We start from the raw sequence: 12847 nt of genomic DNA, 5'->3' as shown, positions 1-12847 counted from the left end.
TACTGTGGGAAGTATTGTATTATATGTTTACTCCCAAATTGTAAGGCCGATCTTTAACAATAATGATTTTGCAAAATATATTTTTCTTTTTACATATTTACCATAAAGAGAGAAATATATGGCCCTTCAAAACGACACAAACACGCTTTTTACCCTCCTGACTATTTACAGAAGATTGTCCTTTGTCGTTGCTTTCGAAAATGTTATAACTTACTTTTGCAAAACAGTACAAGAAAAGGAAATTAAACTTTGACTTTACTGTGTTTATGATTTGGTGGCACGAAACTGATCCTAACCTTGAGTCAAATAACTACTTATTTAGAGCTGTCAATAGGAATCAGCAAGAGAACAGTTGTCCTTATAATAAAAAACGGAATCGGTTAATAGTGCAGCTTCGGCAAAGAATGCACTCTCTGAGAACTTTCTGGTGTTAATCAGTAATTTGTTTAATTTCAAAGATCTGTGGTCAAATCTTTTCCGCTGGAATCAGGATCCTCCACACGTACTCATTTACTGTACCAGTAGTGCATAGAAGAAATGCTTCAGGCAAGGATGCTCTGCTAAATTCAATACTCTCAAAGCTCTCACTCTCAGCAGATCCAAATTGGGTGGCACGGTAACAAGGTGAAACCACACACACAAAGCCCCGACACAGATATCAAAGCAAACTGGTGCACACAACAGTCAAAACGGTGCTTTGCCCTTGGTTCTTTTTTTCTAATATAAGCAAGTGCTGCCTACTGGGAAGAATCATCATGTTCCTGGCCACGAGTCCTCGCATTTTGGGTCTGTTTGCTGTATTTTGTTCAAATGATTTCTACTAAAATACCAGAAGCACGACTGCAGTGGGAGAAGACCTTGGGAATAGATCATTAATCATCCTTATTTGGCTCTTTGGTGAACCATCAGTTGTAATAGTACAAAACAGACTGGTCTAAAACTTTTGGATAAACTCCCTCAAGCAAGCTAAACATCCTTAACTTAATCCTATATTTCAGGGTATTAAAGAGGCAACCCTCAGGCAAAAGAAAAAGTATATTATAAATTGTTAAAAACTGAAATAAGACTCTAGAAGGAAGATGTAGTCACCAATATCCTTTTAGTTAAGACACACCATTTGGTAATTCCTTAGTATTTGCCTTTCCAATAGCATGTAGCTCGCCAGGCAGCTCAAATACAGTCTACACACATGTGAATTGGATCTAAAAATAGCACTCACACACCCCTTTGGGACTGCCAAGGAAATGGTCTGTGTCCGTAAGTGTTAGTAAAGCACACAAGCAGGCGATTGGGTGGGTAAAAGGAATGAGTTTAAGACATTTGTGCTCTACATGTTTAGGCATATGGCCCTTAACTCAGTCAGCGGTGAACAAGGAAGCGCTTTTTCTCCTTAGTTAATGAACTGGTAAAAAACAATGGTGTCTAAAAGAGATGACTACTCGGGGATTCCTGATGTTATGGTTACGTTTGGTGGTTCAGAACAAACCATCAAAGTAATGTTGTTGACGCTAGAAAACCATTGTGACTTGTCTTTTTCTGTATTCTTGTTTTTTGTCTGCTGCCGTCTTGTTATTTAGCACAAAAGTTTATTTTACTGTTAATAGGAGCGTCATTCACAAAATAAAGTTCATGCTGTATTGAAGAAGATCTGAAACTAACAATTGAGACAATACACTTATCAATAAAATGTTTAATGTGATCCAATCAGAAGTGGTCAACTTCCTCATAGTCTTCTATACACTCTGACTTCTATTTGCATTCACTGTTGGGTATTAGGGAGAGTATTAGGCACTTTTAAGCCACTCCCAAATTTGATTCATTTTTCAGACCTAATGGAACTCAGATTTCCCTTTTTACTAATGTGACAGGAACTTTTTGATTCCAATAGAAGTCAAATGAATATCATGCAAATTGGCATCAATTCCCTTTTGCTATTAGTCATTTGTTTAAATGAATCTATCTGGAGTGACATATAGTGGCACCCTTTCAAACACTTAACAGTAACATGTCATGTCCTTATTACTCTGGACATTTGAGGAGGGCTTACAGTAAGTAAACCTTCTGCTCTTTGATTCGGAGTTAACCATTCTGCTGTCATACATTTAATAACAGTATTTTACTAAGCCAAGCACGAGTGAAACGATGAGAGAATTGCTTGTAAAGTGGAGCAAGAGGTACATTTTTCGATTTCATGTTGCATACAACTTTAACCTCCTGCAGAAGCGATGCAGTCATTTATTTCAGTTTATATTGTGTCATTGCCATATTACAGCATGAGAGAAGGAGTGTGGGCTGGAGTACAAGCGGCATGCTGGGTTATCGTGGCATTTCTCGCCTGGAGCAGTAATACCCAGGAAGAACTACAGGCGAGTAAGAAAAGAGTGAGGTGGAGATCAGAAATCGACTTACTGTACTTCTATGTGTTGCTTGAACAACGATAAAATGTCACTAAAGCTAAATGTTGATGCATTATGTTTTCATATGGAAGATCTTTGTTAATTAATTACCTTTTGTTCAACGTTCACAGTCAGTGTTCAAATTAGCATTTCCCTTTTTCCTGATTTAAAGTGCTTTGTTTTGCCTCTTTATTTCAAAGGTCCCAAACAAACACACTTGCCTTATCTTCTTTATTGTCCCCTATGGCTCATCTTTGTCTCAGTAAATGTTTATTTTGTATTTGTTAAGTATAACACTAACAGCCATACTTTGTATAATGTGCTCCTGAGGCTAACAAATTAATTTTAAGGAAATGTTGAGCTATACTTCTTACTGAAATTGCATGAGCTAGCTAATGGATATTTTTTTTAATACATTATTTCAAATGAATACGTCCAGTGTTCAAGTGCTCAGTGTTGGTCTAAAGTTTGAAAATGGGTGTTTTTATTGTTCCAGTTCTGCCATTCTCGAAGTACAAAAATACAGTGATCTTATTTTATATATCAAAGTGATGTTAAAAGTTGAAAAATAAAAACGAAGGATTTTAGAATTGTTCTTACATGCTTCAGAAATGTGCGGACGGGTTTAAGATGTTACTTGGCAGCTTAATGTTTCTGTAATACCTTCAAAGGAAAAAAATACAATGCTTTGATTCACTGCCTGCCTGTTTCACCTTGTTCTTTTCAACTCTCTCTCCAGTGTAACAGCTCAGATAGGGCTGTGTTCGGTAGCTCTGACTTCCTGAGTGATTTTCCAGTAGATGAGCAGAACATGTACCTAGACTGTATTGTGGTGGTGCACATTCAGATATAACCCCTTCACACTTAAACTGGGTTTGACACCAAGACAATGCAGTACACGTAAATACCAACTGACATGAATCAACACTATAAACCAACTCTGTACTATATCAATACTTCTTGATAAAAATAAACTGAGCATAAGATCTCATTACTTACTTTTAAATTGCTTTAGATTTACACCATCTAGCTGCACGTAATAAACCCGTAACGTGTGTAAATTGCCCATGCAAGTGCTAGTTTTTGTCTCTCCATCAATTTGAGTCTTAATTATTGCTTGACACTCAATAAACGTGTTCCTAAGGTGCGATAATGACTGCTGTGTTTACTTACATGCTACAGCCTCAAGGTTAGTTACCGCTGATGCCGCATAATTAAGAGGGTTAACAAAGGTTAGTGGCCACAAATATATGCACACCAAGATCAGCACATTCCTGTAAAGCAAAGCTGTCAGCTTAGAGAGCACTCAGCAGCAGTGGTGACAGCTTTATTTCCATATGCATAAAACACTCTCCTTAGAAGCAGAATATGAATACAAAGTGAGTGGTATTAATTAAAGCAACCATATGCATCAGAACTACATTAAGGAACAATAGAAGTGTGCAGAACAGGGGTTCATGATACATTTAAGCATCATGGTTTTTTATTCATTTCTAACAGTCTAAGCAAACTGTTCTCTGTCTACAACAATGGAATGGTTAATTCAAAAGATGCTGTGACAACTTGTCTTTGTTGAATCCTGACAGCTACGCTTGCACAGACTTGTGTGAGTCAGAAATCAAATTGTGTAAACACTTTGGTTCACAATCAAACAATGCAGCCATCATTTGAAAGCCTTGTGATTGTGATGTTGCAAAATGAAATGTTTGCCACATCTTTGTTATGGCAAATACAGTTGTGCTGTTTGTGTGCAATTATTGATAAATGACTCATAAGAAAGAGGACATTTTGATTTTATGTAGTCAATCACACCCATGGTAGAGTATTGGCAGTAGAAAGCTGGAGAGAAAACGAAACAATTAGACTGGACAGTGTTGTTCACTAGGGCACAGAGGGTTGAATGCTGTCCAACACAAACAGTATCAATGCCATCACTTCTTTTGGCTTTGGCTTCTGGTAATAGTAGCTCTCCCATGAGCTTTTGTGTAGATTGTGCCAGTTCTCTCATGTTTATGCATTGGATGGCAGCCTCGTCCCACACCCAGCACCCCAGCCCCCCCTTAGTGCTGATGTCTCTCTTTGCTCCGTCTTCGCTGCCTATTACTACTTGACATGATGAGTCATAGTGTCGGAACAGCAGCTGATTTAAAGATCACCAAACAGATGTCACCAAATTATTTCAATTAATTGATTTCCCGTTATTTTTATTGACAAATAGGACAACATTAATGAAGTCCCGAGTGCTGTTGCCTTGTAATGGCTTTTCTTTGTCTGTACAACAGTTAGTAAAACAGTAAAAGTCTACTGCCCAGCTATAGCTGCTTTTTGATAAAGTAAACATTGGTGATTTGAGCTAGCTTTGGTAATGCTAATGTGCTCATAGTATATCACAAGCAGGTATAATTGTTTACTATGTTCATGTTCAGCATGATAACATGCTTATATGTCTAATCAAATATAAAAGTATGGCTGGTATGGCAATATTTTTTAACACATTTGGTCAGAAAGTATTGAAAAGATGTATAATTAAAAGTAAGGGAATCACTCAAGTAATTTCAAGGAGAGGAGACTCAAAACCACAAATGCCAACCTCATGGTAACCCAAAGTCATTTGGATTTATTGTCTGGGCATAATTAAAATGTCTACCAAATATGTTCCCAATTAATATTATAGATGTTGAGATATTTTACAGCATAAGTCGGTATCATGGCGAAAACTCCAAAGCTATTATAGGCGTGTAATGCTTTGAAATTGAAGAACTCAAAATCCTCACACCTAAAACTCCCTGGCTGGGCGTGGCTGACCTGCTTTTGGATTCCCGCCTCTACACCTCTTCAGCTGCTGCTCATCTCACGGTTTGCCACCACTCACCTGCACCTGAATAAAAACCTGGGTCTTGATTGAGTTTTTCCAAGTGTGTCTCCATTCCCCTCATCCTGGCCTTCTCACTTGTTTTTTTCTGGTCATTAGATTTTCCCTTTGGCTCCCGCTTCAAGTTTAAATCCCTGGCCCCGGCTTCCTGGATCCCCTCTGCTCCATTCACTGGATTTCCCCGTCTGCGCCTTCCCCCGAACACGGCCACAACTCCCAGTCCTCTGCCTCGCAATAAAGCCTTGAATTCACTCGACTCTTGTCTCCTTTTTCAATGTTTAAATTGTGTGTTCAACCCAGTTGCTCGTTCAGAGCTTAACATAAATATCTTATGGATCTCTCTAATCATCCAACACACTGTTTTCTCTTTTGGAATGTGAATTCATTGTTGGTTTAAGTAACTAACAACCATAACTCGTGAGGGTAGTATGGCCATGGGCGTAGAAGTTGAGTCACATCCCTATTGTTGCAATTCACGCTGCCTGCAAGGGTTATAGAGGACTTCATGTCAATTCAAGCACTTGCAATTAATGAAGCTCAGATTTGGGGAATACCTACTGGATGTGATAGAGAGAGACCAAAAGGAGAATCATTTCACCTCCATTGGCAGGGGCTCTGCATTATATATCACTGACTGCTTTGGCTTTCATCCAGACCTTTCATTACGTCGTCACCAGACCATGGCGAGAAATAGTCTGAGCCACTTCGTTCAACGGCTGGAGAAGTAAAGCTTTTTTGAAATTTGACTGAAGCCCCGCTGTGACTGACGTTATTCTTGCAACTTGATTGCCTTTTCTAAGCATATAAATGTTTAGTCAATTCCAGCTGGACTCACTTTTAAAAGCATTTATTTGTTGATTGGTCTGAAGTAAACCAATTCACTGAAAAGTAATTTCTCCATTTCTAGTTTGGAGGGATTCCGGTCCAAGTTTGCATTAAACATTTACAATTTATTTACATGCATTGCAATTTAAAGGAGAATGAACTGCAGGCACTGAGATACTTTGCTGCCCATAAATGCGGTCATCATTTCCAGAAATAATATTACATTCCACTTAATGTACTTATCTGCTGTAAAGTGCTATGGCCCTTTCACATTAGTCGCAGAGACCCTCATCATGAACAGTGCCGTATTGTTTTAACCCAGTAAACATATTAATAGACCATACATAATGCAAGCCAAACACACTTAAAGGAAGTTTGTCCAAGTGTGGTTTATTTAAGAAAAACTGTGTTTATTACATGACTGAACTGCATTATTTAGCCCTAATAAATGTTTTTACAACTCTAGTACAAGTCTATTCACATCACCCACCTAACAGAAACATACATTTTCATGTGGGCCTTTTTTTTAATTACAAAATTCCTCCAAAAATAAAAAAATACAGATTGATGACTGAGATAAATAGATAAATACACAACAAAAATAATCAAACTCAATCAGCCAATAAATAAATAGAACAATAAATAACATTCAAAACATCTTTGGCCTTCTTCGGGCCAATTTATGTCCTCACAGATTTTGCATTGCTCTCGGTAGACAGAGCAAAAGGTGACAGAATCAGCCATGGGGATATAAAGAACAACACTGGATGTGTGGCATGAGATAGCAAGTGAAAGAACAATTATATTGAGGCACTTTTTAAGGATGTCCTAGGAAATGAAAACATTTCCGTGTGTATGCGTATTCCCCAAATAGGAAACAAAATGTAAGACAGGAACATTCAATTGAAAGATAATTGAATGGCTGCTTGGCTCATCTAATCATGTTACCGTATGTTCCATCATTTATTTTTTTACAATTGTGGGACTGAGCATGGTAAAGTACCAAATCAAAAAGAAAACAGAGAGCTGGAATAAGATGGAAACATAAAATGTGAGGAAAACAATGGTAAACTATTGTGTGTCGTAAACCAAACTTTGTTACATATTTCCTTTTCGAGTCTGTGAATAACATCAATGTGTGTTCTCCGTGGTGGTTGAGTTCGACTGAGTCTCTGACTGCTCCCCGAATATCCCTGCTAGTGTCTTAAAGCGGGGCCCCCACTCATTGAGGTAATCATAGTCCTCCTCAGGGTCTATGACGATGGACTCGATGGAGCTGAGCGACTCAGCCACGGAGCCATCGCCCTCGTAAGCGTACGTGGCCAGGGAGTCGTAGGGCGGCGCCGAGTTGTCCACATCGTGTTCCTTCAGACGCTGGTTAATGAAATCCCGGATGTCAGCGCTGTCCTGAGAGACAGGTGCCCTCGGACCTCTCTTCATCTCAGGTTTGACGTCCCTGCGGAACAGGTTCTCTTTGACAACCTTGGGATTGCGAAGCGTCCCCATGTCAAAGGCGTGCGTGTCCTCTTCTCCACCTCCTTCATCGTCATAGTGGATCACATTATCCCGGATGTCCTCTTTGGATGACATGAGGGTTTCTTTCTTCTTCTGCCGTCTCAAGCCAACGTAGAGGACCACGATTACTGGGGGAAAGAAAAAATTGAGAAAAATTATATTTAGACTTGTTCGCACAACTAATCTACTAAGCACAAGGGAAAAGGTGGGGTTATGTTAAGGTTTTGGTTGATGTTGGTTCAGGACTCAAATATATTAACCACTTTGGAATGGATTGCCATGAACATTTTGCACAGATATTTTAGGTCCCCAGAGGATGAACCATGATTACTTTTGTGAACAAGGCGCCATCTTGTCATGAGCACTTTTAGTTTACAGTAAACAACACACTTTTAGATGTATTGCCATCAGATTTCTTACATATTCATGTGCCCCAAAGCATGAATTCCGATGACTTTGGTGATCCCACAACCAGCAGGTTTTAATGTTAATTTCACAAAAACTTTGGCTTATTTCCCAATCTCTGGAAGGCTATAAAAATCACATCAGCCTCAGCTGTACTTTGTGTTAAGTGTTAATTAGCAATAATTAGCATGCTTACAAGCTAAACCAAGATGGTGAACATAAAATCAGCATGTTTGCATTTTTATGCAGAATGCTATTGTTGACTCCAAGGCACACAAAGATGCTGCCATCTGTATTTTGCTTTGTGTGCTTTACATGCAGCCCATGTTTCAGCAGGGTTTCATTTATAAAGTGAAATCCTACTTTACAAAGAGGTAGTCAATTAAATCCCATTGCACTATTTTCACAGTTTGACCCGCACATCAACACCTTCTGGGAATTGAATTGCTTTTGTTGCTCAAAGCAAATAATGTGTGCTCATTACACACTTATAGGTAGCACAACAACTGTGAGCACTGTTGGATAGAGCCAAAGCACACAGTTTTGCTCACAAGCCTTCATATGTAGCTTGAGGATCTGCACATTTTCAACACTGAAGTGCAGCAGTGTGATTCTCAACACATAATGTCACAATACATTCCCTTCTCTCCCTTCTGTCAATGCAATCTGTCTCCCTCGATGCCTCTCTCCTGGTCTCCTCTGAGAAATCTGCAGTCAAATATGTGTTTTTCTTTTCCTTTCAATATAGAGTTGCATCCAGGCAGAAGAGCAATGGCAGGATAGATGGAATTATTCAAAGCGATAAACACATTCAGACTGAAAGATAGACTTAAGTAGGTCTCTTCCTTTCATCCTGGCTGTATATCACTTTCTCTCTGCCTCCCTTCACTCCCATGTGATTTTGATCTGCCTGTATATAGTGTGCCAGCGCCCCCCAGTGGCACCTATGTAGACTCCGACAACCGCCTGCTACAGTATAGAAGGACCCACTGGTTGAACACAGCCTGTCACTGGGTGCAGCCAATGCACATCAGTTTGAAAGAAACAGCAATGCAGACGAAAGCCTGTGTGCTGGTCTCTTTAATTTACCTCATCATTCCTCCTCACAGGACAACTGGGTCATCCTGACAAATCCTGCACAGGAACTAAGTGGCTCTATGAAAATGTTCTCAGTGTGAGTTCTGATTTTCTCCGCCACTTTCCTTCCCAGGGACAGCATGACAGTTTGGCGTCGGCCTCAGCCTCGGGGGCGAGTTGACTTGGAGCTTTGAAGACGTTCCCCTCAGATGAAGGGAACACACCAACAGCTCTGCAGCACACAGCTACTCCACCACATGCTTTTTATGCAGCGATGGAAAGAAATTAAGTACATTTACTCAAGTATTGGACTTGAATATATGTTCTTCTACTTACTAATTCTGGTCCACTTCAGCTGATAGGGACATGTTGTACTTTTTACTCCACTAAAAATATTTGACATTTATAGTAGTGACATTTTGCTCACATATTTAAAAAAACTGAAATTGTTATGCCACACGGAGATAAAGAAAAGTAAATACAGCTCAATTTAAAGGTCATGGCTACCCTTGACTTCCATTGTAAACTAGGAACTTCCTTAATAACCAACCATCCCATATTGATAATTCAGAGAATGATCCCATAAACCTACATTTACTTCCTCCCTGTTATGTAGATGAGGACATTAATAGTAGGGAATTAAGGAGGAGTTTTACAACCATGACCTTGTGGGGAATGTGAAAGCTGAAGCTTGAGGAGCGGCCACAGGGCAGCGAGATTGGATTTAGTTTATAGAGCCAAGAGCTCCTCCCTACAATCTTTATTGCTCATTGAATGACTAAATTCATATGCGTTCTATAATTAACTGTGGACACTCCTGGAGAGGCGCCAGAACAAGTCTGAGGGTCAACTCGGCATGTTTGGATAAAGAAATTGTAAAGAATTAAAAATAATCCTGCACTAGGATTATAGTCCAGGTGTTGAGCTCAATCTCCTACAATAAGATTTTTTAATTTGACATCAAACATCAATCAACATCTCAAAATTGGGAAGATAAAACTCATACCTAATATGTCAATCAAAATAAAAGTCTGTTTGCTGAAGACACTGCAGATTTGCTGCAGAGCAGAACACATTAATGTCAGAAAAGCACACAGCTTACTGAGATGAATTGTAATAACATTTCTGCAAAATAAAATAGATTTATACCCTTTTTACCCAGGGTAAGGTTGCCTTAAAAATATTATCGTGCCATGTTAAGCTGTGTCATACAATTTACTTTACATTTCACATTAGAGCCAATCAATATCTTAAAACGGCACTCAAATTGATTTTAAAGGTCAAAATGTTTACTTAACCTGTCAAAGCGTAAAGACTCAGATTTGCTAATTTGATAAGGAAATGGCATTTTTGAAAAGGTAATAGCTGACAGGTAAGGCATAAATTACAAGCAAAAGTTCAAACAAATGTCATACTCTCACCAACCATGAAAATAAACATATAATTGAATGTTTTATACCCAGTGTGCGGTTACCTTGTTCTGAGTGTAACACTAGGCAATACATATAACAATTCCCTGGTTCCTTTAATATTATCAATGATGCAGGGCTACAATGGAGCATGTTTACAAGCCAGAACACGGCAGGCCTCACCTAACAGGATGATGATACATAGGAGGATAGCGATCAGCGCTCCTGTGCTGAGGCCCACGGGGAGAAAGATGGCCTCGGCGCTGCACGTTAGCAGTGAGCCATCGGACTCGCAGCCACACACACGGATGGTCAGAGTGCCGGTGCTGCTCTTAGGAGGGTAGCCATTATCGTCAATCACCACAGGAAGGAGGTAGATCTCCTGCAAACGCCGTCTGAAGCCACCCCGCTTAGTCACAATTCCAGCTGTGTTGTCTAGAAGAAAGGAAAGAAATCATGAAAGAAATCTTCAAAAACAGATTTTCTGAAAGGTCTTAGATGAAAAGAAACTCCTAAATCTGCATGGAGAGGCCTGAAGAAGTACTTTCTTCCTTGATCTATACAGTTTATAAAGTGCTCTGACCAAAGCAAAAGAAAATATTTCACCCTTTATACCCTCACATCAATCACACAATCCTCCAAGCAAGTCTGGAGGCCATGAATGAGCAAGATAACACTTTTCAATGTCTGATAATTTTTCATGTTTGATATCAAATACTGTCCAAATGTGCCTCCCTGAATGTGATGAGAAACGGCGACGTATCAAAGAGTTGTGTTATCAAAGCTCTCGCCCATTTTACACCGCTTTCTTTAAAAGCTGAGTCCAACCACACCCCGTACATCATTCCCTGAAACACTGAGCAGCGTCTACCTGCACAGTGAAAGCTACTGAGATGGGATGTTATTTCTTATCTCTGTGTGCAGGCGGCGTCACTCTAGAGAAACAGCAGATCAGCAATGTGAGATAAAAGATCAAGAAAATAATCAAAACACACAAACTTGGAGAGGTGGGAGGATGAAGAGTGAAATGGAGGCTGACAATGTAAACCAGGGAGAGGGAATGTCTCAGGTTGTTCTACTGCAGAGGGACTTTCTGACCCCTGTCAAGCCGGGTTTGTTCCTCTGACGGAGCCTGGCACTTTTTCTTGACAGGAGGTCAGGCGTTTTAGCACACCTTGCATGTCGTGCAGAACTGTGGTTTTGTCGGGGCTCTCTCTCTCCCTCTCTGTGTTTGCAGCACCTGTCGCGAGGCCCGCAGTGTTTTGTGCTTCCTGTCCCTGCCGATCACATCCCTCTCTGTATTTGGGAGGGTGCTCACACGGCCTCTGGCACTCAAGAAACTGCAGGAGTGTGTCCAAAAAGGTAAAACTGGATCAGAGGTTCAGAACTGGGCTTGTCAAAAGGATGGTGAATGCATTCGATTCCTTGGCCTCATCCTGCCATGACCCACTTTTCATTACCTGTCTTTCTAGTTAGACTTCAAAGGGCTCCGCCAATGCAGGCTGTCATGTATGCCTCACATATATATGAGTGTCATGTATGCCCTTATGCAGTCACGTTGTGAAGTTATTTTTAGCTTTGAGACATGCCACTCATATGAGCTTAGACCAAACAACCTTTTCAGATGGCAAATTATTGATCTTGACAGGTTGATTGTCCTCACTCCAAACTAAATGACTGCATGTAGGGACCTGAGGGTAGCAATTTAGATCAATATTGGTATAAATTGGATTTTTTTGCTGCCAAAGACAATTGTTATCATTTATACACTGCAGTGGTGATACTTAAATCCTTATCAAGGCCACTATCTGGGCTGTTTGAAGTATTCAGTTTTTTCTTTCAGTAAAAGTAATCTAATAACTATGTTTCCTTTTTAGGAAACCATTAATGATTGCATGCACCATTTCTTCATCATTCATACGTCAGCCTTTTTAATTGTTCAATACAGAGCGTAACGCGGTTTTATAGTTAAAGGGGGCCTATTATGCTCATTTTCAGTCATAATTGTATTTTGTGTCTCTACTGTGACAGTTAAATGCTTTAATTTTCAAAAAGTGCTTTATTTTTATACACAGGAAAGGGAAAAAAGCTTAAGCTGCAAACATTTGTATAATAAGTGTGACTAAGTGTCACCAAACTGAGGTGACAAAATACAACAACACTTACTTCCAAAGTCCCGGATGGTAAAGTTCTTGTTCTTCATGTCTTCTTTTGACGATTTGAAGGAGAACTGTTGTCCAGCAGCTCGTAGATCCTGGTCTTGTGCACTGAACGTCTGAATCACCTGTGAAACATGAAAATGATGGTAAATAGTTTAAGGTCCTGCCTGTATGTGGTACACTCGTTGG

General features: G+C 39.7%; 1 protein-coding gene across 1 annotated transcript in view; it reads right to left on the bottom strand.

Annotated features, from left to right (window-relative positions):
- Nucleotides 1-6478: 6478 nt before the first annotated feature.
- LOC117496471 (cadherin-12-like) overlaps nucleotides 6479-12847 on the bottom strand; it is a 55793-nt gene continuing 49424 nt past the window's right edge. The window contains exons 9-11 of the mRNA XM_034148146.1: nucleotides 12666-12783; nucleotides 10683-10934; nucleotides 6479-7736 (exon numbers count right to left, since the gene is read on the bottom strand). Of these exons, the coding sequence (XP_034004037.1) occupies nucleotides 7225-7736; nucleotides 10683-10934; nucleotides 12666-12783 (882 nt within the window). The 3' untranslated portion in view covers nucleotides 6479-7224. The remainder of the gene's footprint in view (nucleotides 7737-10682; nucleotides 10935-12665; nucleotides 12784-12847) is intronic.

Source organism: Trematomus bernacchii, unplaced genomic scaffold (assembly GCF_902827165.1).
Source record: "Trematomus bernacchii unplaced genomic scaffold, fTreBer1.1, whole genome shotgun sequence".
Lineage (NCBI taxonomy): Eukaryota > Metazoa > Chordata > Actinopteri > Perciformes > Nototheniidae > Trematomus > Trematomus bernacchii.
The sequence above is the reverse complement of the archived record's forward strand: the minus strand, read 5'-3'. Positions and strand labels throughout refer to the sequence as shown.